Genomic DNA, 27282 nt, shown 5'->3' with positions numbered 1-27282 from the left:
CCAGGGAGGGGGCAGTGCTGCCGTCCCGGCTCAAGCTGCGGCCCCGCACCATCGCCACCCCCTCCCCCATGCCACCCGCTTTTCCCCGGGGACCCCCGGGACAGCATCTCCCCCAGAGCTGGGGGGCTGCGGGAGCGGGTGGAGGTGGCGGGGAAGCATCTTTTCCCCACGTCCCCGCAGAGCGGGGGGATGCGGGGTCCCCCGGCCTCCTGGTCACCCCCCCGGCCCCCCCCCCCCACCCCTGAGGTCAGAACTAGATTGCAGGCACAGGTACAGACTGCGGTGGCCACGGCGGGGGGGAGCCACGAGCAGCTCCGCGCCACGGACACGACACACACCCCACGCACAGACAGACAGCGACACAGACGGCGCTCGCGGGGAGCCCTGCGCGCTGCCGGGTAGAGTCAAGGCTTCCAGGTCAGGGAGGGGTTGGGGTGTTTTTTTGGCTACCGTGCTTTAAAAGCAGCAGTTTTCCACGCCAGCAAAGCAGCATGGTGTCCACGGGGAGCCCCCACGCCAGCCCTGCCACGCACAGCAGGACGGGGCAGAAGGCAGCGCTCCTTCCCCGTCCCCCCGACCCTCTCCCAAACCCGAAACCCATCTCTAGCCAGCATCCACGCAGGGAACACGCTGTCTGGGTTTCAGCTCTACAGTAGTTTTTAAAAAATATTTATACGTTATATACCCTAAAAAGGTCACCACAGGAATTTCCATGTCTTTGGAAGGAAGGAGAACAAAATAAAAATCAAAACTGTTTCACAAAAGAAAAAAGATCCGATTATCGGCAGCATTCACCTACAGGACAAAACCCCCGTCCGCAGCGTGTGGATCTGACGGGGGATCTTACCGCCTGCTCCGGAAAAGTCAGAAACACAGGTGAGTAGCTAAAAATAACTAGTCTGGTATAAATGTCTGAATTCCATGCGTTTGATATAACAGTCTGTCTCTTTTTGTCTTTTTTCTTAAAAAATATATATATATAGTTATTGCTTTCTCAAGGGCTGGCGGGCGTGGGGCACCCTCAGTGGGGGAGAGCGGCGGGCTCAGTGGGGTTTGCTTTCTTCCGCCTCTTCATCAGCAAAGGGTTCGACGAATCTTCAATTTTCTTGATCTTGATTTGTTCGTAGTCCACTCGCATGGTGGCCAGCGCGCTCGTCATCTCCTCCTGCAGGCAGGCGGCACAGGCAGCGCCGTCAGCAAAGCCCTGCGTGGGCACAGCCCGCAGCCCCCCGGCACCCCCAGGGCAGCTGTCCCCCTCCAAGCCCCCGTGGCAACAAATTGCAGCAGGGACTGAGCGTCCCACTGCCAGTTTTTCCAGCCCGCTCCGGAGTGCAGATCTCCCCAGGAGCCACCACACTCACATCGAGCCCAAATTATAGAATCATAGAATCGTTTCGGTTGGAAAAGACCTTTAAGATCATCAAGTCCAACCATAAACCTGGTTGGTTTGCAACGAGAAGGCAGGAGTGGACAGTCCCCAGATGGCACGAGGGTGCAGAGCATTTCAGACAGCAATGGAGAGAGGTTTTACCTTCACGTCCTCCCACAGATCCTTCTCCTCTTTCAGCACGCGGCTGGTGTGCAGCGGGGTCTGGGGTACCTGCATGGATTGCTGCCGAGAGAGTGGAGGAGCGTGAGCTGGGAGCCGCAGGCATCCCGTCCCATCCCTGCCCTATCCTCGTCCCCCCCCCCATCCTGCTGCCTCATCAACCCCACACTCACCATGATCCAGGGGTGGTTCATGAACTCAGTTATCGTCATGCGCTGGGTCGGGTCCGTCTTCAGCAGGTTGCGGATCAGCTGCTTAACTGGAAGGGTTTGCATGGAGCCGGGCGTTAGCAGGTCCCAGGGGGGTTCTCCCCACACTCCAACCTGAGCCAGCGGCCCCAAAACACCTGCCCATGCCTCCCGTCCCCTCCATGCCACAGACCTCACCCTGGTCAAACCCTTCAGCAAAAGCCTCTCGAACAAAGAGGCAAAGCTGCTGCATCAGTGAGAGGCGACCCACGATGTGCCCAGGCTTCCCCCCAGCCTTCGCAGCGCTGCTGGACACAGGACTGACCCCAAAGGGAGACCTCAGCCTCGGGACAAGCCATCACGGGGACCACGCTTACCTTCCTCCGACACTTCGGACCATTCGGGATTTGGAAACTCGTACTGGCCCATTCGGATTCGCTTCTTCATGCCGGGTGAGATGGCCAGGCCATGGTTGGAGTAGAAGGGGGGGTACCCGCACAGCCTGCGCCGGGAGAGGGAGCAGGGGGTCAATGCGCCGCCCCGAAAGCCTCCCCAGCAGTGCCAGGAGCAGGGGCAGTGCAGCTGGGAAAGGCTCAGCCCTGTCAGCCTGCAGATGAGCTCGAAAGCTGCATCCCCCCTTCTGACCCCGGCAGGACGGAGAGAGACCCGTCGGACTTACAGAATGTACATGATGACACCAAGGGACCACATGTCGCAGGACTTATCGTACTTCTCTGGGCCCAACACCTCTGGGGCTGGTAGAGAGAAAAAAAGTCCTGAGTCAAAGCGGCAGCACCAGGCGAGAGGGATCTGACCATCCCATGGAGCCGCCAAAGAGCTGCCTGCAGCTCCGTGCAGCCTCGGCAGCCCTGCTCAGAGCGGTGCCAGCGCTGCTGCACAGGCTGCAACACAGCCATGCAGGCAGCAGAGGCGGGAGCGGCGCAGGGCGGTGCCGCCTTGCAGCCCCGAGCACAGCACAAGGGAGGCTGCAGCATGGGTATGCAACGGATTGGCTGCACACACCGACACCGCGCTCGGAGCGGCCCCTCCTGCATGCATCAGCGAGCAGCAAACACAGCACCCACCTGCACCCAAAGCAGCCCCCAGTCCCAAGCATCCCAGACAGGAGTTGCACCCAACACCACGCTGCGAGTGAGGCTCCGGGATGGATGCAAAGGTGACGGGCTGTGCATGGCACCGTCCAAACCTCCCCGGCTCTGCCCTCCAGCCCTGCAAACCTGGGCAGGCTCAGACCCCCCAGCCACTTACCCACGTAGTACGGCGTGTAGCACGGAGTGGCCAAGGAGTTGTGCGTGGTGGTTTCTTTAGCAAAGCCAAAGTCCGTGAGTTTTAGCACAGCATTGGGCCTTTTGGAGGTGTACAAGAGGTTTTCCGGCTGTGAAAACACAGGGAAGAAGTGAGCAGAGGGGCCGGAGCAGCCTCGGCATTGCCATGGGCCAAGCGGGGCTCGGCACCACCGGGCAAGCGTGCAGCACGGTACCTTCACGTCCCGGTGCGCAATGTTGATCGAGTGTAGGTACTGGATGGCTTCCCCAATGCTCTTCATTATCTCTGAAGCCTCTGAAGCCGCAAAAAAACCATCAGAAGCCTTTATAAGCAAGTCACAATGAGCACCACTCCCTGGGTTACTCTACAGCCCAGGAGGCAAAGAGCATGGCTGAAGCCAAAGGGGTTTCCTCTACCCAAAGTCCCCCTTTCCAAGCAGGGCCCCCCTCACCACCCAGCACCCACCCCCCGGTCGGGAGCCTGCAGCAAATGGGAGAGAAACTCCCAGGAGGAGGGATGGGGCAGGATCCAGCCACTGACCCCAATATCCAACCGCACAAGCCCCAGGGAGGGGCTTGCTCTGGGGTGGGGGAGCTGACCTAGCCCCCGGCACTGCTAGAGACCCCAAATCTGCAGGGAAACCAGCTGAGAAAGCTGTCCCCTGTGGGATGTGGGGGCAACAGGCTCCAGGTTTGGGTTGTGTGGACACTTTTCCTGGCCACAGGAGCAGAGGGGATGAGATTAATGAGATCTATGAGAACCACAGTCCCTGGACTTCATTTTTGGAGGGAGGTGGGGGTTTCTGAAGGTCACTGAAGCTCCCTGCCTGTGCTGGAGCAGGATGGACAGGGCGTGGGGGCAGCTGAGAAAAGATCCCCAAAACCTGCTTTCGACTCAAGGTGAAAAGCAGGGTCACTCGCACCCACATTCCTCATTCCCCAAGTGCAAAACCCTGCTGGGGATTCAAAAGAGCGACTGAGGGAATGAGCTGGTCCTGAGACATTCCTATAAACATCAAGACATGGTCCAAAGATGAAATGCCAGGTCCCCACAGGCTCCGTACCCCGTTCTGTGAAGGCCTGGTCTCCCCTGTCTTGAATTCGGCTGAAGAGCTCCCCGCCATCCAAGCTGGAAGAGAAGCATGTGGCGTAAGATGCTGCGGCACCCATCTCACGCCGGCGCAAGCGGTACCGAAACCTCTGATGCTCAGCCAGGAGCTGCACAAGCCCAGCAAGAAACAAACCCCTTCTCCATCCAAGCCCTTGGGTCGGTGCTTCTGGGCACGGGGCGTCTCAGAGCCTCCTCCTTCCAGAAATGAGCCGGGCAGAGGCTTCGCGCTGGCGGTGGAGACGCCAGGTGCGAGCGGACGTGGTCTCCCCACCAGCCCACGGAAACACATTTACAGTAAAGACAGCAAACGTGGCTCGAACGTGGCGAGAGCGCTCCCGGCACGCTTGGCCTCATTTAGCTCACAAGCCAACCACCTTGCTGGTGCGCTAACCCCGTGCAGAAGTGCTGAGCAACGATCACAGCACGGGCAAGGTGTCAGCAGTACTGATGTGGGCTCACCGACGGGATGGGGGAGGCAGAGACTGAACCCCGCTGCAGCAGAACAAGCTCACATAAGGTGTTGGAGAAGGACCATGGAAACCTTGGCGTGGCTCCCTCCCCAGCCGAAGGCTCCTCAGGTACCCTAAGGAAAAACTCAGCTCCCAGAGAGATCAGGAGTGAGATCACGGGTGAGATCAGGGATAATTCTCCCTGAGAACAGGGATAACAGCGCTTCCTGTCCCTGCCTTATCTAACTCGAGCAGAAATGGCTTCTGGCTTTCCCAGCGCAGACAGCACCTCCTGCCAGCGCCCTTGACATTCGCTGGACATCTGCAATACAGATAGGGCGCAGCTGCCGGGGCCAACTGCTGCACGGAGCGCGCGAGGAGACACACTGTGCTCACGCTGAAAGTCAGACGCTGCCTTGTGACGGCCTTACACCCAGAGCATCCCTCGGACAGCGGGGAGCTATCGCAGAGACACGCTGCAGGGAGCTCTCATTGCCCCGGGCACGTGTTTCCTACCATTCAGCTACTGCTTTCTTCCCACGCAAGCAGATGCGCTGCACAAACCTTTCCCATCCCCGGCTGCCCAGCGTCCTGGCGCAGTTCTCAGCCTCTTCCCACACAAGATCCGCTCCGGCAGCTGCCGTGCCGCCTGCCCCAGCGCTGCTCGCGGCGCTCCTCGCACCCACTGCCCCCCCAGGCAACCTACCGGCTTGCCAGAGGAGAGGTTTTGGCAAGGAAGCTGCATCAAATCACAGCTGCGGTTGGGATGTGGTTTCAATACTTTCCCCTTCATTCCTCCTCCTCCCCAGGTCATATCAAACATCTACCCAAATCAGAGCCACTCAACTGCTGCTGCGAGAGATGCAACGGCGTTAATAGATGCGTCAGCTCGGCTCGGCTGCGCGCTGCCCAGCAGACCCCACCACCGCAGGCTGCTGGGGTGCCAGGAACCCGCTGACTACCCTGACTTTCAATGGCCAAAGCGAGTTTGGTTATGATCAATCTGCAGTGAGAACCACAGGCCTGAAGCCTCCCGACAGCCGAGCGAGTTTTCAGAATGACTCAGAGCCAGCGCAGCTCCCGCCGTCCCTCCAACGCCAGCGGTGCGGCACCTCTTCCAGGGCGGGCATCCCTACAGCTCACAGGCTGCATCCCCCAGCACAGCATCTCCCTGGGATCCCCAACACCCTGACAGCGGCACAGGAAGGTGCTCGCCCCGCTTTTGGCATCACCCTACTGCCCCGCAGAGCTGCGGGTGCTCCTGGGGGGAGAGCCCACCCGCAGCGGTGCCGCCGGGGACTCACCACTCCATGACGATGAGCAGACACTTCCTTCCCTGGTAGAGGTTCTCGTAGACGTCCATGATGCGGACGATGTGCGCGCACTGCGACGCCCTCCAGTGCAGCTCCACTTCCCTGCGGGCCTTGGGGCAGTCCTGCAGCATCTGCGAGAGAAGCGAGACCCCGTCAGCCCTGAGCCCCCCAGGAGAGCCGGGCCACGACACCCCGCTGGCACAGCACCCACCCGGAGAAGACGCAGGGGCCAAGGCCGAGCGTGGGTGCTCTCTGCGGGCGGCATGGAGGCGAGCTCCGGCGCGCTCTGTGCAATGCCTCCATCCCCATCTAGTGGGAAGAGCGCGAAGCCACCCGTCCTCCCAAGCTTCTTGCCCTCCCTGCCAAGGCTGGTAAAAGCTTATCCCAGCTGCCTGCCGCCTCCCTGCCCTCCCCGGTGCCCAGCCAGCCTGTGCCACCAACCAACAAGACTTCCTATTGCGTTTACGAACAAGCTTCTGCACGCTGGTACCTACACCACGGCACCCTGGGTGCCACCGAGCATCCTCGCTCTCCCCTTTGCAGCCCCCCGGCAGCGCTGCCCACCCACCACCCCCCGGTTCTGCTCCGTGGGACTGGCAGGACCCTCCTGCTCTGTGCCCTTACACACGGGCCAGGCACAAAAACACCCTCACTGCAGCTTCAGAGGCCACCAGCACCCAGCCACGCGTGCCTGGGGAGGGGACAAAGCAAAGAGCCAGATGTTCCCTAAATAGCAGCTTTTCTCACAAGCAGCAGCAGCTCTTTAATGAGGCCCTCGCCCTTCCCAGAGACAACTCACAGTTCCCAGGTGCAGGAAGGATTTGCTCGTCTGCCACAGGCTATTAATTACCATGTTTGTCAGGATAAACAACCAGCCTTAATTATTATACTCCTAAATATAGAGCAACAAACGTGTCTATCTTGAGCGTAGTTCATTTTCCTTCCTGTCTCCGGCAGCTCTTGGGGTCGGGCTTGGTGAAACGCCCCGGAGGAGGTCTGCACCTCGGTGCAGCAGCGAGCAGGGGCACGTGGAAACACATCCCACCTGCCATGTGCATCGGCAGAAAAGAGCGGGTTTGCTCATTTATCAAGGCAGATACAGAAACGTACTTCTTGCCCCTCTGCCCTCTCCCAGCCAAGTTCCCGAGGCTGCTCGGGGAAGGCGAGCACCCAGTCGGCAAGCGGAGGAGTGTCAGTCCCTGGGATGCTTCGCTGGCCTGGCAGGACCCGAAAGGGTGCTCAGTGCATGGCAAGGACCCCTCTGCCACAGCGGGGATTTCACAGGAACAAGGGTTAACGCTTGCCGCAGCCCCAAAAGCCGCACGCTGCCTGCTTATAAATAAAACATTCACTGACGGCGCTCGCGTGAGCCCTGGCAGAGTAACGGCAATTTGCATTCCCACCTGCAACAACGCGTGCCCTTTGCCACAGGGAAAGGGGCAAATAGGATGCACCCTTCAGCTCCCCACCTGTAACCCCGATACTTGGGGGTTTGGTCACACCTCTCCCACCTCCTCGGCTCTCCTGCTTCCCGAGGGGGAGGAAACCTGTGCCAGCGGAAAGGGCGCGGGGTGGCTTCTGGCATCGAACCATCCAGAAGCTCAGCGAAGACCGAAGTGGCGGAGCCACCCTTTGCACAAGCGTTCGATGCCATTTGTACCGACAGCCTTGGGGCGAAAGGAAGACAGGGCGGGAGGCTGGACAGCCCCTCCTTGCTCCTCTATTGCTTAATTACCCTAAAAACCGGATCCTGATGAAGCCACAAGCAAGCTCAGCACCAGCCCCCCAGCAGCCGCGCAGGCAGGGAAGGGGCCTGGAGAAAAGGTTGGTTATTTGCAGCTCCGCTCCGAAGAGCCTGGCGTGGGGAGCCAGGAAGCTGAAGAGAAAAAAACAATTCGTAATTACGCGCTGGGAAAATTGAACAGCAGGAAGCCAACGGTTAACATTATTCGCACAAGACAAACAGGAGATGTACAGAAATACATATCCAATTTTTAGAGGTCACTCAGAGCGCTTTTAAAGGAGCTTAATTGTATTTCTAATGAACTAGGAGGCAGCAGCCCCCATTACCTGTACCAGCACAGCCCTGACGTTCGCTTTTGTACTTTTGTACGCAGGCGAGCACACAGCTGCCCCAGCGCTCTCAAAACGCCCCGGCCGCGATTCAGCTGCACCACCAGCCTCCGCTCCCCTGCAGCCGCGGGATGGAGAGGCTGCTCGCCCGGCTGGGAGAGGAGCAGATTAAGCCTCGTTACGAGAATTATTTGGTCTATTTAGGAAACGTTCCCGGTGGCAGGTGACAGCGGCGTGACGGGGAGCTGAAGGCCAGATGCAATGAGGCTGCGTGGGGAAGGCCATTACCGCTGCAGGGGGATGCAGGAGGGACATGGCGATGCCCAAACCACGGTAGAAGCAACCCACAGGCCCGGCATCACCCGCGCAACCTGTCCTGTCCTCGGCACAGAGCACTGGCTCCCCGCGCCCCGTGCGGCTGGGGACGTGCCGAGCACAGTGCAGGGGGGGGAAAGCACCGTTTGCTCCCGGTCCAGGCAGGGCGAGGGCAGCGCTTCCACCAGTTTCTCCTCTTCAGGCGGCAGCTGATGACTTTCCCTCCTGCTCCCTCCTCCGCTCCTGGACCGCAGTCAGCAGTGAAACGACCGGTGGGTGACGTCCTGGCATGACAGGCGTTGCTCCAGTCACGGGAACTCGGCATCGAACGTATTTGGGTGTGTGTGGTGACACTGCCCTGGTCCCTAATTTAGCTCCGGTATCCAGGGCAGCCTATGGCTGCAGTCAGCTTTATATTTCTTGGCTTGCGATGAGGAGGCTGGGATGGGAAAAGCACCTCGTGTTTCCCTGAGGTTCAGCAAGGGTGAGCTGCCCCCATCCCACCCAGCTGAGGGTACCAGCCTGGGGACACTGTCCCCTCCCACCCGCTTCAGAGCGGTTTCAGAAGCAGATTTTGCAACTGCAGTAATCCAGAGCACAACCAGAGTTAACCCTTCGCAGAGCTGCAGATGGACAACACGCTGGAAACCCCCGAGAGCCCACAGCTGCTCTCAGCTCAGCTTTTCCACCTCTGTTATCTCCTGTTCCCCTCCCAAGGGAGGGCCCCTTGGAGATCAAACTCTTCATCATTTCAGATAGGAAGCGTTGCAATACCTGCTCGCTCTCGCCGGAAGGGAGGGCTCCAGCACCGGGGCGGCAGCTGGGCACAGCATCCCAGGCACCGCAGCGGGCAGTAACCGGATCCCGAGTTACACAAGCGTCCCCAGGACAGGGGACAAGGGCAGCGCCGCGGAGGGGGCTCAGCCACCACCTCTGAGCAAAAACAGGTTTCACATACAGAGGAGTCGCGTGCGTTTCCCTTTACAGGGGTTCGGTGCTTTAGATGTTAGCTTTGCAGCCAGCCACGGTCTCCAAACTTCCTCTCATCATCAGAGCACGCCTCCATGTCCAGGTGTCCCTTGGACACTGCGTGGGACAGGGGACAGCCGGGAGAGCTGTGCCACCCCAGAGCCCTGCACCATCCCACCTCTGCTTCCCTCCGGGGCACCTGCCCGCAGGAAAGGGGGGAGAGCCGCAATTAGAGAAGAAATTCAGCTTCCAGCCGCATTTCAGCTCTCCTCGCAGCAGCTTGACACCTCCGAGATTTCGGCAGACGGCATTTGCTGCCATCCTGTGCCTTGGCTCAGCCCAGCTCCCCCAGGAGCCATTACACGCTGCGAGAGAAATTAGTTATGTGCAAAGCTAAACACACTCATTAGCTTCACTAAAACCCTCAAGCTGAGGGCTCCGAAACCAGCCCCAGCAGCGGTCGGCGCAGCCCAGCCCCTGCCCCTACGCGCTCGGGGACCCCCCCAGCAGCGAAGGCTCCTCCCAAGCTCCTGCATCAGCTCCGGGTTTTTCACCACCTTTGATAGACAAACCCTGGAAGTGGCTCCTGAAAACAAAACAGCTCATCAGGGTGTCTGCAGGGGGACGGCACCCACCCAGCAAACCCAAACCGGGGCGAGTCGCCTCTGCGGTGCAAGAAACAGGGCTGCAAACCGAGCGGGCACCAGCCAGCCCTGCCGCTCCCCGCGGTCATCGAAAACGAGCTTCAGCTCAGATGAAAGGGCTGGGGGCTCTGTCCTGTTCGCTCGGCAGCACGTTGAGCTGAATTTCCCCCCCAACACGTCACGCCAAGCGCAGCAAAGGCGGGCGGGCACGGGGAAGGAAGGAAGATGCTGGAGAAAACAAGGGGGCTGGAGCCGCCCGCGCTCACGTTCCCTCGCCCGCGCGTGTCCTCAGGCACCACTGATTCAGTCTCACCGCCTCCTCCCAGGGTGATGTGCCGTGAATCACGACGGGTTCGCCCAGGAAGCTCCCTCCTCCAGTGGCACGGCGGCGGGAGGACCCAACCGACACCGTCCTGCTGTGGGTGCCGCCGCAGCCCCTCAGCGAGCCACGAGAACACGCTGCGGTTGCTCGGCTTGGCAAGACGGCCCTGTCTGAGAGCATGCAAGGGAAAACTCACCTCCCACAGGCGATTTCCATGAAAACTGAGGATGAAGCGCATACCGGAGCACCGAGCTGTTCATTTTCCAGGGCTGCTCCTCTTTGCTCTGGCTCCACGCTCACCCCGGGCACCCCAGCTGCTCTTGCAGGCAGGGTATTTTTATTTCCCTGTGTATTTTGATCACACCCGATTCACCTCGGTTCCCAGCAGAGCAGCACACGCTGCATGCCTTGCCTGTGTGGCAACAGTGCCTCCGACAACCTCTGGCAATAGGACCCACAGGAGCGTGCCCACGCCCCACACCGCCCTGAGGAGCTCCGCTCAGGACCTGTCTGCACCACGGGGGTTAAAATAAACTGTTCTTAAGTTGCAATAAAAATAAACCTACAGTAAAAAAAGGCAGGCTGTCACCCTCCCAAGTTATCAGCAGGGAAGCAGCGCAGGGGTTTCCCTGCCTGGACTGCCCACACGGTCTCCGGGTTCCCCTGGGCGGGCTAGCACGGGGCAAGGAGCATTTTTTCCTAATAAAGCAAAAGGGTTTCTTCTTCAAAGGATTTGCCTCTTCTAATCTTTCCATGTGAACCAATTGCCAGCCGGCGTCAGCTGCTTAACACGTTTGTAGAGCCGGCGCTGGACGCTTTGCACATGGTGTTCCCACCTCGCAGCCCCGGCAAGGCAAACCCCCATCGCCCCCCACGCCCGCCCGACGAGGCACAGCGCTGGGGGACCTGCATTAAGCTGATCATCTCCCGTGCATCTTTTTTCTGCCTTTAATGCCAGCACATTTGGGGACCCCATAGGTAATCGCCCCGCAGTCCCAAAGCTGCTCCAGCCTCAGCGGGAGATGGTTCGGAGGGAGCAAGCAGCAGAAGGGCACAGAAGCAGCAAAGCTTCCTTCCACTTTTACTGTTTATGAACTACAGAAGAGAAATAAAGTCACAGGTCCCAAAACCCATAAGGGGAATTATGCTACCAAACACAGGGAAATTCATGGTTCAATCACAATGCAGTGACAATGAAACGTGCGGCTCAGGAAACCTCCCCCACATCATTGTGGCTCTTATATAAACCTTTACATTAACCCCATCCCCACTGCTTGCATCCACCATGACCAACAGCGCTCAGACAGAGGCGATGGGACTTTCCTACGCCGGGGATCACTTCTGCTCTGCCCATGCACATGGAGCCACAGACAGTCCCTGCCTGAAGAGCTTTAAGCCCCAACAGACCAGGCAAAAGCCTCATCCTCACATTCATTTTACCCAGGGAAAGCCAGAGAGGAGAGGTGACGTGTCCGGAGGAGCAGCCGCGCATGTGTCCTGCAGCGTCCTGTCCGCAGCGTGCCCCAGCCCGCCACGCTGGGGTGACTGTTTAGAAGGGTGGCTGCTATTCCCTGATGGAGATGGCTTCATCCGAGCCTCACGGTTTGCAAGGCAGGACAGTACCAGCCACCTGCCTTCTGACGGGATGGTGGCTGGTGCCACCAGCGCCCGGGCGGGTGCTGAGGCTTTGACCGTTCAGGCTGGGCACGAGCGCGGCCGGCTCCGTGCATTAGTGGCTTCATCCCCCACCGCCATGAACAAGAGGTCATCCTCCCCATTCACTTGCCTCAGGGAAGATGGAGAGGTTGGAAAAAGCGTCCCAGGGAGAGAGAATTATTCAGATTAGACAGAGCTACAAATGGGGAGCAAGCCTGGAGACACAAATCAGGCCGAGCAAACATGAACTGACACACACGCTCGAGCTGCTCGGCCGCATTCTCCAAGTCTGAATTATCGGAGTGCTTGGAGGAAGACCCGGAGCCATCGCGGTGAGCGCAAGGGAAAGCTTTCTCACCGCGCGGCTGGAGACAAGCAATAGGGCAGGCACGAAGAGGCTGTGTGTGCGAGGGGCGAGCTAAAAACCCCGCCAGAAGCAGCCAGCGCGCTCGCAGAGGCAGATGCTGGGGCGGGCGGCCTCGTCCCTGCTCCTGCGGGCGATTTTGCAACGGGGCGGAGGATGGAAACGGGGCGAGGGAAGAGGCGGCTATTGCACCGCGCTTTCACAAGGAGACCTGCCGCACCGGGGCCTCGCTCACCCACAACGCTTGCACAACCCTCCGTGCCCCGCGTGCTGCCAGCTCCCCTAACCGCAGCTCCCATGGGGGTGATGCTCGGGACCCCCCGCCCCGCAGCCCCCTCCTCCCCAGGGCATCTGCTGAGCATTTCCTCACCCCACGACAGATGCAGCAGCTATTCAGCCTTTTCAGGCTGCAACAAAAGCCTCTCGAAGCACACAAAGGCGAAGAGCAGAAGAGAGGCCCAGCCTTAAATAAGAGCCACCTGCCAGGGGCCCGTGCCCCCCGTGCAATCGGGGCGCTGCCCCCCGGCCAGCCCCGCGCTGCAGAGCCCATTTCCCAGCAGCAAAAATATTCTTGGCACATTGATTTCAAGGAGATGACGCTCCGAAGCGGGTGCCCAGGAGCAGTGTCCTGGATGCTGAGGGAAGGGCCACCAGCGCGGTGGGGACAGCGGGGACGAGGGCGTAGGGAGGGGACGGGGAGGTGGCGGGCAGGAGGGGGCTGTGAAACTCATGGGAAAAGTCAAAGCAGGTAAATGGCACCAAGGCGGCAGCACGAAGCATCCACGCTGACTCACAGCACCAGCAGCAGGCTGGAGCTGGTGTTTAATGAACAGAAATAAATAGCTTCAGCTTCACGTATCTGAGAAAAACAAAATTAGGGGCCTGTTCAGAGCCAGGTTTTTGGTTTGGGATCATCCTCTTCTCCCCATACATCAGAAGCAGCACTGGGTTCTGGTGATCCACCCGATGCTCGTCTCTCCAGGAGGCACCGGGACTGGTGTTAGGAGCCAAGATCAGCCCAGGCATTAGCGACAGTTAGCAAGGTCCCCGTGTCCTGCCACGCGGGGGCACGTCCCAGGAGGTCACAGGGAGCAGACCTGGCTGGAGCCATGGAGCCACCACCCTGGCCAGGACCTCCCCATGAATCCAACAGGGAGGAAGGGGATCCTCGTGGCCAAAATGCCCCAACCAGCCCATCTCTTCCTACAAGCATCCGAGATGTCACTTCCCACCGGAGGCCACCGTGACGCCGGGCTGGGAGGTCTGAGCGGGGAAGGGACCGGCTGACTCGGGGCAGGCAGAAGCTGCAGCCCAGCTCCGGACGGAGCCACTCCGGGGAGGGGACGCTCAGAGACCCCTCTCTGCAAACCGAACCACCGCATCCTGCACATCTCTGCTGCAGCCCCCGCCAAGGACACGCTGCAGCCACTGCGGCCTTTTATCTGCACGATACAAAGCGAAAGGAAAATAAAAAGCCACGGGAGGGGCAGATATCTTCACGTGAGACACGGCTGTGGCCAGCGGATCTGCTCCACACACAACCCCTTTACTGCCGCCTCCTTGCAAAGCGTCGGGGCTGGGGTCAGCTCCTCCTCCCAAGCCCTCCCCAAGCCCCATCCCTCGCCAGATTTCCTATCGGAGCTGTCGAGCTTGTGAACGGAAAAGTGCACATATGTGCTTTTATGATAGGAAGTGGTTGATATTCGCAGGCGTGATTAATACAGAAGCAAACACTAATGTAAACCATTAACTCAGCGCTGACCTATGTCCTTTGCACTTCCCTCCCGCAGGCACAGCTTGAAAAAACCCCTTATCACCACGTCGGCACCCTCGCTCCCCGGCACGGCAGCCCTCCGCACCGCAACTGGGGGCTTTCCCTCACATGCCAGACAGACGGACCGGCTCAGTCTCCACCATGCAGCCCACGGACAGCACCAGGCGATCGAAGCATCTTTTTGGGTCCCTTGCTCCGTCAGCCTCACAGCAACCCTGGGGACGACCCTGCCATTACCTCCAACCCCAGGGACAGCTCTGGGGCGATTGCCCACACCTACATCCCAGAACTGCTTACCTTTAAGCTGGAAGTGATTTAGGGGAGAGGCTTGGACCGCCCAGACCCACGCCTGCAAGCGGAGGAGCCATGAAGCCCTGCCAGAAGCCCCACAAACACGCTCCGCTTCCTGGCAGTCCAGCTTCACGCTCCTGGGCTCGCACTCTGCCCCAAAATGAAGTTTCTCGGGGCTCAGCCCATGGGCAGGACCCCCCCGCAGGACAGACAGGCGGCTGCCACCGCCTCCCAGCCCAGTGAGCCTGCCTGCTGCCTTTCAACACAGATCCTAGAGCAGGGGAAATTAGTATATACTAAAATATAGATATTTAAAGAAAAAAAAAAAACCAAACCAAAACACAAAGCTGCATCGAGGCCAACGACTCTTGAAGCACCATTAACCCCGGCGCTGGAAGTGGTACAAAATTGGGACACATTTCTTCCACCAGTGCCAAGCCTGAGGAGGGTTTCATTTAGGTGCCCTCAAAGCTCGGTGACGACAGCACGTTTTGCACCGTTCTGCCCTTTCCTTGGCCATTTGTTTAGTAGAGTTTCACCCTCGTCATGGGCTTTGTCACTACCAAGGCACAGCGAACACCTCCCTGAGACGTGGCCAGCGATGCACACCCCAGCATCAGTGCCCCACGCACCCCAGGCCACCCCCGAGGTGACAAGTCCCCCGACGCAGAGGCGGGACGCGGAGGCAGCAGCTCTGCCTTTGCCAGGCGATCCCTGCAGGGCTGAAGAGAGGAGCATCCCTCTGGTAGCCGGGACCCAGGACATGAAACCTTGGGGGCTCCCGAGCAGTGCCAGTCTACGGGGATGGCATTGCTTGCGCCCGCAGGGTGAAGCTGCACCAGACACGATGGCCGAAGTGGTTTGGAGGCTGCCCGGGCCTCAGGGCTGGGACGGCGGCTCTTCCCTGCACAAGATAAAGAGCTCCCGTGCTGGGTGGCCACCGCTTTTGTTGACAGCAGGGTTTGTTTTGTGCAGAGGAAGGCCAGGACAGGAGCGACACCGGGATTTCATAACACGTCTTTGTCTGCAGGGTGCTCAGCGAGGCGGGGGCCCCGCGGCCACCAACCACCCTCCTCTCTCCACCTCTCACACAGCGGAACAGATACAAAGCCTCCAGCTCCATCAGCCCCGATGCCGCTGCATGCACGAGCCCACCTCCGGGGATGCAGAAGGCGGACGGTGCTCCGGCACGGGCAGGGCAGGGAGAGGGGCTGCTGCAGCTGACCCACAGCAAGGCACGTAACGAGAAGGGGCAGAGGGAAAGGGGAGGATTGCACCCCACTGGGTGATTAAGAGCTGTTCAGCGGTACGCATCACCCACCACCCTCTCTCTCCTCCTCCATCTCCCCCAAACACCCCCAGGCAGAGCTGCTCAGACGGGGCCGCTCGTGGCTCTCGCTCACCGCAGCCACCCTGCCCCGGCAAGGCTGTGCATGCAGCGCAGGCTGCTCTCCTCCTCCCACCGCACGGCTGTAGCGCATCCCCAGCGCCTAACGGGACCTGCAGAAGAGCTGGCGGGACCACCCGTTTGCAGTGAACCCACCCAGGTTAAGAGCCAAGCAACGCTCCAGACTCGAGACTCAACACTACCGACGGTCACGCGCTCCCGCTCTACCCACCACGGCAGTTAGTATTTCAGGGGAAATCCTGGACCTTGAAGCAATGCAATGAAAGGTCGAGAGCCTCCTGCCACCCCACAAGCCTGAGGGGCTGAGCAGGGTGCTCTTCCTCCCCCAGCCCCCCTCCCTCCACACCAGCCATCCTTAAACTCTTTCAGCCAGGAGGAAAACACAGTTGCGCGTCTGTTTAAAAAAAAGCCCTTCTTTGCATCCTGCTGGCACCTCATGAAAGCTCTCAGGACACGGTGGCTATTATTAGCTTTCTCCAGGCTTTCGGCAGCCCCGAGAGCCTCCGCGGCACCTGTCAGCAGCAGCCGCACAGCCACAGAGCCCGGGAGGTTTGGTGAAGCCGGGACGGAGCCCAGACCACCAGCGTCCCGGACAGCACCGTAACCTCAAAATACCTCAGCCAACAAGCGTGCAAAATTCATCATGAAGCGCCCGGGTGCACACACCTCCGAGAACACCATCAGAGGAGAAACCTTCTCCCCCTGGGCATTACCGAGAGAGAAACGCCGGTCTCCAGAGGCTGCTCCCATGAAGAGGTCCTGCCCAACAGAAAACAGCACAGAGCACGGGGTCGATAGCAGGGGTTTTATGCTCTTGCATCTTTTCAATGTACAGCAAAACACACGCACTCTGAGAAAGACTCACTGATCTTCCCATGGATGCCCAGTACCCCACTGCTAGACAGTGTTTACCAGCAGGCGCCTTGATTGCTTACCAAATACAACAGACAGCAAGCGCTTTGGACACATTTTGCCTGTTAGATTAGAACGGAAAGGGGATAAAAGGATAAAAGCAGGGACATTTAAACAAACTAACCAAAAACCCCTACTCCTGCAGCTACTGCTGCTCCCCCCGGCAGGCCGGCTCTTCATCTTGGGCATTCTCACACCCAGCCTTTAAAAAGAAACCTCACCCGACACAGCCTTACAGACACCAGTTCATCCTGGGGCAGCGTTACCGGAGCCCCCCGGGGAGCGGAGGCAGTGCCGGGGCACGGGGTGGGCAGGGGGAAGCCGCTCTCTCCCGGCTGGCCGGGGGCTCCCGAGTCCTGCTTTGTATGAATTTAAGCTTTTTCAATCCCACTTATTCAGGAAAAGGGCTTAGGGCTGGCAGGAGCCAAAGAGCAGACAGGCCAGCCTTTGTGCGGCTCGGCCGCCCGCCCACCCGAGGGCTCCGGCAGCCCCCCGTGCAGCCCTGCAGCAGACTGGAGCACACTGGTAAGCAGCAGCGCTGGCATTGCCACCGACCCTGCGGCCCCGCAAAGCCTGGAACAACACCTCGAGTCAGCAGAGCCTCCGTTTCCTAAGCGAGAGAGAGAGAAATTCAGTCTTCAACGGCCCGTATGAACGTCACCCCCATTGCATTACCTCCATCTCTCCCGCAATGAAGTTTAAGGCTCTTTCCAAGGCTGCTGGGAGGGTCTGGATTTGAGGTGGGTACAAGCTCCAGATGTTCATCACTGGTTAAGTCACTAAGGCGATGCCTCGAGGCATCACCACCACGTCCCAGCCGAACCCTCCTTCCAGTGACGTTCACCTGGTTGTTTCAGTGCAGTCTTTGGGGAGAAAGAAACGCGAAAGGGATGTTTTGGTAAAAGCCAGAGGTGCTTGACTTGCCGACCACAGGCTGCCCTTGCTGCCAGAGCCTGGCAAAAGCCAGTTAACCGGCTACACCGAGAGCAGCCAGAAAACTCCCCTTGCTCCCGTGAGCTGGACCCCGCAGGGCTAGAGCCCTCCCTGCCCTGCGGTTCCTCGAGGTGAAGCCCAGAAATAGGAGCATCAGCCAAAAGCACAGCGCGCTGAGGCACACGGAGAACATCAACATCTTCCGTGAACTCCTCCAGACTGCAGCAGAGGGTGCGAGCCGTAGGTCTGCTCCGAAGCTCCCGGGGAGCAGCTCCAGCTCCCAGCCCTCCTGCCCCGCAGCCACCCGACAGGCGCCGGAGCTGCTGCTCAGCAGCATGCAAAGACCACATTTTAATCTGTTCATAAACTCCCCAGCATCTTACTCACCCAGGCTTCCTCAGCCCAGTATTTGCATCTCTAATAAGACGCACCCGAGGCCGGGCTTGCCGTCCCCTCCAGCAGCGGGGAGCTGGGGAATAGGAGCACCAGGACACTTCCAAACCCTCCCCAGGACCTGGAGCGCTTCCCTGCCGACTGCCACTACCCACGGAGCATCTCCCATCCTGGCAGGAACCTGCTCTTTACCAGCAGCTCTTCCTCACACCAAAAGATACTGGGAGATTCTTTCCCAAAATAGAATAAGCAGGACGGGAGGGGAGACAGGGAGGGAGACACCAGCAGTCCTGCTCCGACACAACCGTGCGGACCCTCACGCTGGGACCGGGGTCGGTTCTTTGCGGGGAAAAGCACCGAGGACAAAAGCAAAGGCCTTGGCAAGCCTCTGCCGAGCTCCTGGGCCAGCAATGGGGAAGATGCCCTCTCCGGGAGCCCGGGCAGGTGCCAGCCGAGGGCTGCAACACCCCCAGGCTCCCCAGAACAGCCGTACCCCAACATCGGTGCTGCTCTGCCCACGGCACGGGAGGTGCTCACCCGAAAATGCCGGATTCACAGCTCCGATGACCTCCAGGAGATAACCCGGGTTTAAACTTCCTGGCAAGCCTCCCCTTCCCCGCACCGCGGCAGAGCCACTTACGCAAGAGCCGCCCGGGTTTTCTTAGCAATCTGCCCAGCGCAATGGGCAGCGAGGTTGCGAAATGGCCGAAGAGGAAGAGAGAGTCACACCAGATCCTGGAAGGGACCAGGCTGGTGCGAGGAGGCTGTTACAGGCCACGATGGCTCCCGCAGCCCAGCCGTATCCGAAAGCAGCAGCTACGGGAGCTGCGAGGCCGTGGGAGCCAGCACCCTGTGGGTGACAAGTCGCTGACACCCGCAGCGGAGCTGCCTGTGAGTGAGCACAGCCCCTGCCTTTTTGCTAAAACAAGTGGAAATATAATACATTAAAACTGTTCTGAAGCAGTCTTAAACACTGAGCTGGTAGATGCGACAAGGCTGTCACTACTACCGAAAATAAAAACATATCCCTGTTAGCAGAGCAGCTCCCTGCTTTTTATTTTATTTATTTAAAGTAGGCTGAGGATAACATGCATACTTTCTGGTTTGTTTGGGTCCGATTGCATCTGCCTTCCCCCCCAGCCCAGCCGAGATGCCCAGGATGCCATCCCCATTTCCGAGCAGCGCCGCTTGGACCCGGCTCCCACCCGCACCTACGGGCGCGAGAAGCGACGAGCTGCGGCTACTGGAATCGCAGGCTGACGGGATGCGCTGCCAAATTTCCACAGCAGCCCCAGCTTGTGTTCCAGCCGCATTTCCCTGAAAACACACATTTGGCAGGAGGTCCAAGGAGCCTTTCAAGAGGCTGCCCTAGCTCGGTGCCGCGTACCAGGGCCAGAGGATGCCGGGAGGACAGCAGACGGGGACAACTGCTGTGCCGTTTCTGAACGCTCAGCAGAAGATGCTCCCAACCGTGTCCGCCCCACAGAAACCCAGGAGGTGCCGTACCCCTTGGGACAGGGACAGCACAGAGTCCTGACCTGCTGTTACACACATTTAGCCTGTTCCAGCACAGAAGTCGTATGTCAACGACGACCCCGAGCCCAATTTACCCACCTCTTTTGGGGCCAGCAGAGCCGGAGAGGTTGAATTCAAGAGGAGCACCCAGGGGAGCTGCCTGCAGCTGGGGGCACACAAAGCGAGGCAGCAAAGTTAATTATGATGACAAAGAAAACTGAGTCCATCCCTCCACTGATCCCAAATCTATAGCCCAAACTGGGTAAGGATATCTAGCAAGAGCAGAGCTGCAAAGTCCCAGCCTGGCTGAGCGCCCCAGGAACATTCAGATCTGGGTTTGCATTTTGAACTTTATCTCTAGTTTAGGCTACAGCTCGCTGGACAGCCAGGCACATAATCACATGCAGCCCTGACGCCAATGGCTTAAATAATCTCATTACATATGACGGCAAACGCCATGCCAGCTGCAGACCGCTTGAGCCAGCGCGCTCACCTGCCCTCTCCACTGGGAGAGCGTACTTTGTCACAGCAAAGCAGCGCACCCACGTAACACCCTAATTCACAGGAAGATGCTGTCGTCCTCCCCGGCAGCATCAGACCAAAGACGGAGCCGCAGCGGAGCTCCGCGTGCTCCCAGAGCACCGATACCCCGTCCTGTATCGTCCTCCCGACAGCAGGATCCGTCCCAACACCCTCTGAATGGCATTTTTGTGGCTCACAGCATCTCCAGCAAAGCTCATTTCAGGTCCTCTCAGGTCAGGGGGATCTATCAGCACTCACGGCCGTTAGTCCCTTCCCGAGGCCACAAAGGAAACAGCGAGTTAATGCAACCATTAAAGCCACCGGTCGCTATAATCCCTACCTCAAATTGGTAAGATCTTAAAAGGCTGAAATCTTTGAAATGACTTGGCCACGAGGTACAAAGAAACAACAGCTGAAAAGGCTGTTAAAACTCTCTGCATTCAGACTCGCTCTTGCGTGCCCTGCTCTAACCCCCGTGCGCTGCTCCCCATGCTCCTCTGTAGAGACGAGAGTCCTCTCCAAAACGAGCCTCAGGCACTGGTCACGCACACAGTCCTCGTGCCAGCCAGAGCTGAAAGGAGAGTATGTTTTAGCATCCTGCAGCCGTGAAAGACGAGGAGCATCCACGGAGGGGACGGAACCCACTTTCAGTGGGATACGGGTCTCAGGGGCTTTCACAATCCAACGCTAATGTCACCACCAGAGATGATCACGATGCTCAACAGCTCTGGACCACGCTGAAACGCTGACTCAGCGCGACTGCCCAGGCTTGAAGCAGGTTTCTTGGGGAGCGGTCAGGCAAAGCTGTGTTCCCATTGCAGCCTCTGGAGCTGGTGGAGGGATCACCCTGGTCCTTGTGGATCCACCCTCCCAAATCCTCCCTCCTCCAAAAGCAGCCTGCAAGCTCAGCCGGGTCCTGAAGACCCTCTCCCAGTTCCTGCCTCGCCTCTGCTGCCTGCACCCCTGCCCAAAGGGGAGAGGAGCTCAACGGCACAGGGCAGACATGGGGCTGCCTGGGAGCATCTGGCGAACGCGGGGCCCCAAGAGCTGGCCCGTGCCGGGCTGCGGCAGCCGCCCTCGCCCGCTGCAGACAGCCCCGGCGCGGCGGAGGGGAGGCAGCGCGTTATTCTTGGAAACCAGGAGGTGAGGTCATGCTGCCTGAATGCTGCAACTTGAGGCCAGACGCGCGGGGCCAGTTGTGCTTGGAGAGGAGCCTGACTTCTGCAGTGGGCGCCCGAGCAAGGGCCGTCCGTGGGTCGGGAAGCCGGTTACGTTCGGAGCTAGCAGGGGGAAAGGGTTTCTTCAGGAAGCAGGGCTTTTGCCTCCCAGTTTCTCAGCAGACAGTGTGAACCCCAGCAAAGGGATGGGGTTTAAAATAGCATCAGCTACCGCCTCTGCTGCAAAGCCCTCAGACCACCCCAGTATAGGGCACGTGAGCCCACCATGAAAGCTCAGGAGATGCCAAACCCAGAGCCACGCTGCTCCCCGTGCCGCAGGGACCGCAAAACAGCCGCTTACGACCCAGCTACTCCTCCGGATGCCTCCCACGTACCCGCACCGCCCTGCAAACCCTGCATCGCCCGTCGGGAGTTCATCCATCCCGTCGGATCCCAGAGCACAACCTGGAGCTTTCTGGGAAGAGAGAAGTCACCAACTCGCTCTTTCAGGCTTCCTAAGCAGGAACTTTCTGGGAGTTTTCATCACCTGTCCCTACCCATCGCAAATGCGCTAGGAGACCTGGCTCTCGGTCTGCACAGCTTCAAATTATTATTTACACACTGCTTTAAACACTTTAGAATAGGCAGCTCGTGCCTGACAAAGCTTAGCGCCCGCTCTCCTGCTCGCTACCTGGAGGCAGAGCCAGCACCTCCGCAGCCCGGCAGACAAGCGCTGTCCTATACATCGGGCTTTCCCGACACGTGCACTGGCAGATGGCAGAAATCTCGCCGAAGGCCAGCGGGAGCTCAGTGTGAATGATAAATTAAGCATTTTACCTGGCTGTGTTTGGCTATTAAATCACACACACAGGGGCCGTATTTTCATCCTGCGGGACGGCTGCCCATGAAGGATTCATCCCGGAGCAAGCAGCTCAGCTCCTAAGCCCAGTCCTGCTTCTGCCGGGCTGCAAGACCTTCAGTAAATCACTGCGTCTCAGTTCCACACCTCTGAAAACGTGGGAAACGCTGATCTTCTTTTGCAAGACCTATGACTGATGGCATTAGATTATTATTAAGAGGAAGAACCCTGCCACTTCCTGAGCATGTGCCAAGGCAAAAGCCAAGCCACTACTCCCAGCCGTTATCAGTCCATCTCAGTCGTAAGTTTGACTGCTCCAAACATGTCATGTATTTAGAAGAGATTAAGGCAAATGCTAAGTTGTTTAAACAACTCAAACCCCAAGTCAGTAGACTCCTTTGGTCAATGAGATAATAAACCACTGCCTTGGAAAACTCCCAGTGATGTCACTACACTTTCCACAGCTTTTCAACCATGGCTTGCACAGAAGGCCACAGCAAAGACATTTCTGGTTATATAAAAGACATGGTAGAGTTTAAAAAAAAAAAAAAAGACACAGAGGAGCAGAAGTACAGCAGACACGACACACAGCGAGTTGTTTCCGAGGAGCTGAGCCCAGGATCTTCATCTACTCCATCATTTAGGGGTTACTTTTCCAGCTGGATTTTCTGGGGGACAAAGCATTTGATCTCAAACGAAGCTGCAGGAAGCCAGGGGAAACAGGGTGCTTTGCTCCTCTAAACGTCTCTGTAAAGAACGCTAGCCATGAGGGCAGAGAGAGCACGAGGCCACCGGCTACACCACCACGCTCATCCCCAGAGCTGCTCAGTTATCAGCTATGAGATGCCTGCCCTATTTCCACGACAGGCATCTTACAAGAATAATAAACCGCAAAAAGTACTGGGCTCCTTCCTCCTTCTCCATCAGAGGAACCATCGCTCACAGATTATCTGATGAGGCCGAGAGCGAGACTGAGAGTGTTTCGCAAACATGCCCCAAAGCACCAAGGATGCTCCAGAAACAGGGCTGCCAGAGAGGGGCCGAGTTTGCAAGCAGTCTCCACGGCCCTGCGAAGCTCTTCCAGCTCTTCCAAGCTCACCAACCCAGGTGAGGATTTCCTGCTTTGAAGTCGGGGTTAGGAGGGAGGTTTGTTAATTTGTTCTAAAGGAAACCTGCTCCACAAAGAGCTCCATCGAGCGACGCGTACGACAAAAACTCGCCACCGCCATTACTAGCCCCCACTCTCCAGTCTGGCTTACCTGCAATTTCCTCGCCGAATTAAGACAGCCAGCCATCAACCCAGTTCCTTGCCTAAAGATTAGTCTTAAAAGTGGAATTTGCAGTAGGCGAGACAGACCTCGCTCCCAGCCCCACCGTCGCAGCCTGAGTCACTAATGCCAACAGCCTGACCACAACGAACAACGCCAAGTCAGGTCAGCGGTGACCTACATACAGCAGGCTTTACAGAAATTACAAGCCTCATTTTGCCTCATAATAAATAGCACCAAGGTACAAGGAAGAAAGGGGGTAAGCAACCACCTAGACCTCGCGTTTCAGCTCCATTCATCACCTCTCCGCAGACTTTATGTTCCCCCCCTGCAGTAAATCACCGTGCATCAAAGAGGGTCAAGTCATGGGTGACTGGGACCGTCGGTGGCCTGTTTCCCACCAGATAATTCAGGGATGCCACGCTCCAGGTGTTGCTTGGTACCAAAAAAATGAAATAAAATTGGGGGTGAGAAACTAGTAAAATAAACAATAATGATCTACAGGAAAAGTAAAGGAGCATCTCCTGTTTTCACCTAGGTACTACACAGCAAATAAAACTGTAAAAAAAAATAAAAAACCATCCATTAACTCACACACAGCACCATTTTATTTAATGATGCGTCTCTGCCATGGACTATTGCACTGGAAGGAGGAGAAAATTGGCTGTAACATTTTCACTGCTGCTGGAACGGTGTCTCCAAGCTCACACTCTCCCAGAGCACCGAAAAGTTCGCAAAGTGACTCTCAGCAAAACCCTAACTTCAATGCATCTCTGGGTTTGGGAGAAGAAGGTTTAACAACATAATAGTTGCTGAGGATCCAAGAGGAAGCACAACATAAGCAGAAGGCTCCGTTAATATCTGGGAGAGACACAATTGTTTCCCTCCAGTGGAGGACTACATTATTATACAAGATTTTGGAATAGTAAATGTAAAGAGCAATGTTCCAAATGGAAAGGTTTGCTGCACAACCAAAGCAGGCAGCACAGAGAGATTTCAGCTGTGGCTTCTGGCAATGGGCCATCAGGATTCTTTTAAGCATCATCTGAAACATGACAACTCGATGCGATCACTTCTGTGGATCCTGCTTTAGGTCATCTTTCCACACTGATGCAGCCCATGAGTAATTCGGATCCAAATACCTCTCCGCGGGTCTCTAACAGAGACGCTATCCCGGCTGCGTACCACAGGAGGGGATGGAGTCAGCATGCATCGCGTCTAGGGCGGTCACCCCCGCCGAGTTTGGGCTCGGCAGTTCCGTCCAAATATAATAACCAAAAACCCAAGCCTGTAGCTCACGCTCACCGGGGCAAGCCGGCTACGCACCGGCTCGTCCAAGAGCCCTTGGACACACAACTCACAGCACAGCAGTTTTCAAGGGGCTGGAAGGAATCACTTACAGTAGCAGCTGTGCTGCTCTTTGAAAAGCCAGAGACGCATCCAACCGCTCAGCTGAACTCTTCTCTCCCCGGCAGGGACGCGTGAAGAGGCCGGGGCAGGGGACAGAGGGAAGACGACCAATGCTTTTCCGAAACAGAGATTCAGCGTCGAATATATCTCACCCTCCAAGAGCCACGCAGACGCTCTGCACCACCCTCCTATATTACAACGCAAAGTCCCATGCTCCAAGAGGCTTTTCAACACGGACAAGGAACCAACGCGGCTCGCGGCAGTAAATCCCGACCCCGTCTGCTGCACCGCGCTCTGGTACGGGCAGGGTAACGGCACCGACCCCAGGCCCCAACCATCCTACCCGTGCTGGGGCAGAGAGGAACCGCCAGCGTTCGGTCTCCTCTGCCATCCTTCCCCTTTCGAGGCTGCAAAAAGGAAGTGCTGGAATCTGTGCTTTAAATACTTGAGTCAAATGCAGAAGCGAGGAGGAGCCCGTCTGTCAAAACAGAAGAGGATTTCACTAATTTCCAAGCAAACGAGATGACAATACATGTCGTCTTGGAGTACAACGCGGTGCTGCTCACGAGAAATGCCCACGTTTCCGAAGGAAAAGTCAAAGTTTTATGGCTCAGCAGACCCCCTGCCCGTTGACAACAGGGGTTCAGCACCGTCCCTTGCCGACCCCACCACCCCTGCGGCCTGACTTGTGCCTCCAAAGCCCCTTGTTCATTCATTCATTCAGGTTAGGAATCCCAGACACCAACAGATGGGCAGCTCTAAAAAGAAAAGAGGTGAGGTTACGGATTTAGGTGGGGTTTTAGCCTTCACGGTTCTCAGGATAACACCGAGGGTTTGAACAGCTCATGTGTGGGCGCAAATTGCATCGACGCTAGAGAACACGGCGCTCCCGACGAGCGGACTGCCTGTACCCGCATCACCCAGCGCCGCGCTTGGCGTCTCGCGAATCCATTCAAACTTCCCGAGGTCCCTCCGGCGGGGAGACACGCTCCCCGCTTCGCTCGGAAACCTCGTTTGAAAACAAGGAAACCGGCGCATCACCGAGCGTGTGCTCAAGCACACCTTTGCAGCGGCTATTATCTACGCGTCTCCTGAACAGAAGCAAGTCGCGCACGAGGGGTAAACATAAGAACGCCGAAATATTCCCCGTGGGAAGCGGGGGACGACAGCCGCTCGGTATGACGCGCCGTTCCGTCCAGCCGGAGCCGGGAGAGACCTGCCACCCAACAGGGACGGCCGCCTCGCATCGAGGCGAAGCGCGACGAGCGGCTCCGCGCAGGGAACCCCGCGTTGCGAGATGCGAACCCCGCGGGGTGACGCCGGCCAGGCCGAGGGCTCCCCTCCGCTCCGGGCCCCCCGGGCGGGCTACCGAGATGTCATTTCGCTTCGGGTCCCGTTAGAAAGCCGGAAAGCCACGTCTCGGTGCTCTTAACGGGGAAAAAAATAAATTACAGCACGGCGGGCGGGACGGGCAGCAGCCGGCCCCATTGTCCCGGCCGGCTCCGCCGCACGCCCCGCACCCGGCTGCCGCCGCCCGCTGCCCCGTGCCCGCCCCCCCGGCACCCCCCCGCCGCGGACACCTTCCCTCCCCGCCAGGCCGCGCCGCTCCTCCTGCCCCTTCCGCAGCCCGCAGCCGCCCGCCCGCCCGGTGCCGGTCCCCGGCCCCCCGCCCCGGGCAGCCCCGGTGGGGGGAGCCCCCTTCGCACCTTGAGAGCGAACTTCTCCCCGCTCTTCTTGCTGAAGATCTCCAAAACTTTCCCGTTGATGCCCAGCCCCAGCACTTGCGTGGTGACCTTGTAGTCGTCCGTGATGGCATTCTTCCGGATCTGCAGGCCGCCCTTCACCGGGAACGGCGGCGGCCCGTGGGGGGGAGCGGCGGGCGGCGGAGGCGGCGGCGGCTGGGGCGGCGGCGGGCTGGGGAAGCCGGCGGGCGGCGGCGGCGCCCCGGAGAGCATGGCGGGCGGCGGGCGGGCCGCGCCGGCGGGCGGGCGGGCTCCGGGAGCGGCGGGCGGCGGGGCCCGGCGGGAGCGGGATGGGGCGGGGGGGGGGGGGGGGGTGAAGCAGCGCCGCCGCCGCCGCCCCCCGCCGTGCGCCCCGGCCCCGAGAAGAGCGATCGCTCCGGTGCGGCGGCGGCTCCTCCTCCTCCTCCCGGCGCGGCGCGGCCCGGCTCTGATGTCAGCGCCTCGCCGCGGCCGGCCCCGGCCGCCGGGGGAGGGACGGGGCGGGGCGGGCACCGGGCCTGCGCCCGCCGGGGCGGGGGAGGCGGTGCGGCCCGGCCCCGCCGCCTCCCCCGGGGAGGTTGGGGGGTTTCTGGCGCTTCGGAGGGGGGTGGCCGGGGCGGCGGGGGCTGAAGGCGCCCGAAAGGGGCTGCGGGACACGGCGGGGGGGCAGAGGCGAGCCCCGGGGCCGGCGGGGCGCGGGTCTCAGGCAGGAGCGGCTCCTTCCCCGCTCGTGTGGCACCCGCGGGGCGTTCCCAGGGCCCCCCCAGGGCCCCCCGGCGGGCCTCCTCCCGCTGCCCCCGAAGCCGCCCTACGGCGGTAACAGACAGCGACTGCGGGTGCCCGACACCCCCCGCACCCGTGGCTCCCCCCTACCCAGGGC

The 27282-nt window shown here is 59.0% G+C and overlaps 1 protein-coding gene across 2 annotated transcripts; it reads right to left on the bottom strand.

The window, feature by feature from the left end:
- Window positions 1-249: 249 nt before the first annotated feature.
- Window positions 250-26636, bottom strand: MAPKAPK2 (MAPK activated protein kinase 2). 2 transcript variants are annotated; one of them, XM_059831132.1, is made up of 10 exons: window positions 26388-26636; window positions 5888-6027; window positions 4088-4152; window positions 3239-3318; window positions 3007-3133; window positions 2417-2492; window positions 2115-2239; window positions 1723-1808; window positions 1532-1612; window positions 250-1165 (listed from the first exon to the last, which is right to left on the bottom strand). In XM_059831132.1, exons 1-10 carry the CDS (start codon window positions 26634-26636, stop codon window positions 1022-1024), a joined length of 1173 nt encoding a protein of 390 aa, XP_059687115.1. In that variant the 3' UTR covers window positions 250-1021. The 2 variants fall into 2 exon arrangements, with proteins under 2 accessions (XP_059687115.1, XP_059687116.1); XM_059831133.1 differs by lacking the exon at window positions 26388-26636 and adding an exon at window positions 7632-7654.
- Between the last annotated feature and the right edge of the window lie 646 nt (window positions 26637-27282).

This window comes from Gavia stellata, chromosome 30, assembly GCF_030936135.1.
Source record: "Gavia stellata isolate bGavSte3 chromosome 30, bGavSte3.hap2, whole genome shotgun sequence".
Lineage (NCBI taxonomy): Eukaryota > Metazoa > Chordata > Aves > Gaviiformes > Gaviidae > Gavia > Gavia stellata.
This window is presented reverse-complemented; position numbering and strand designations above follow the sequence as displayed.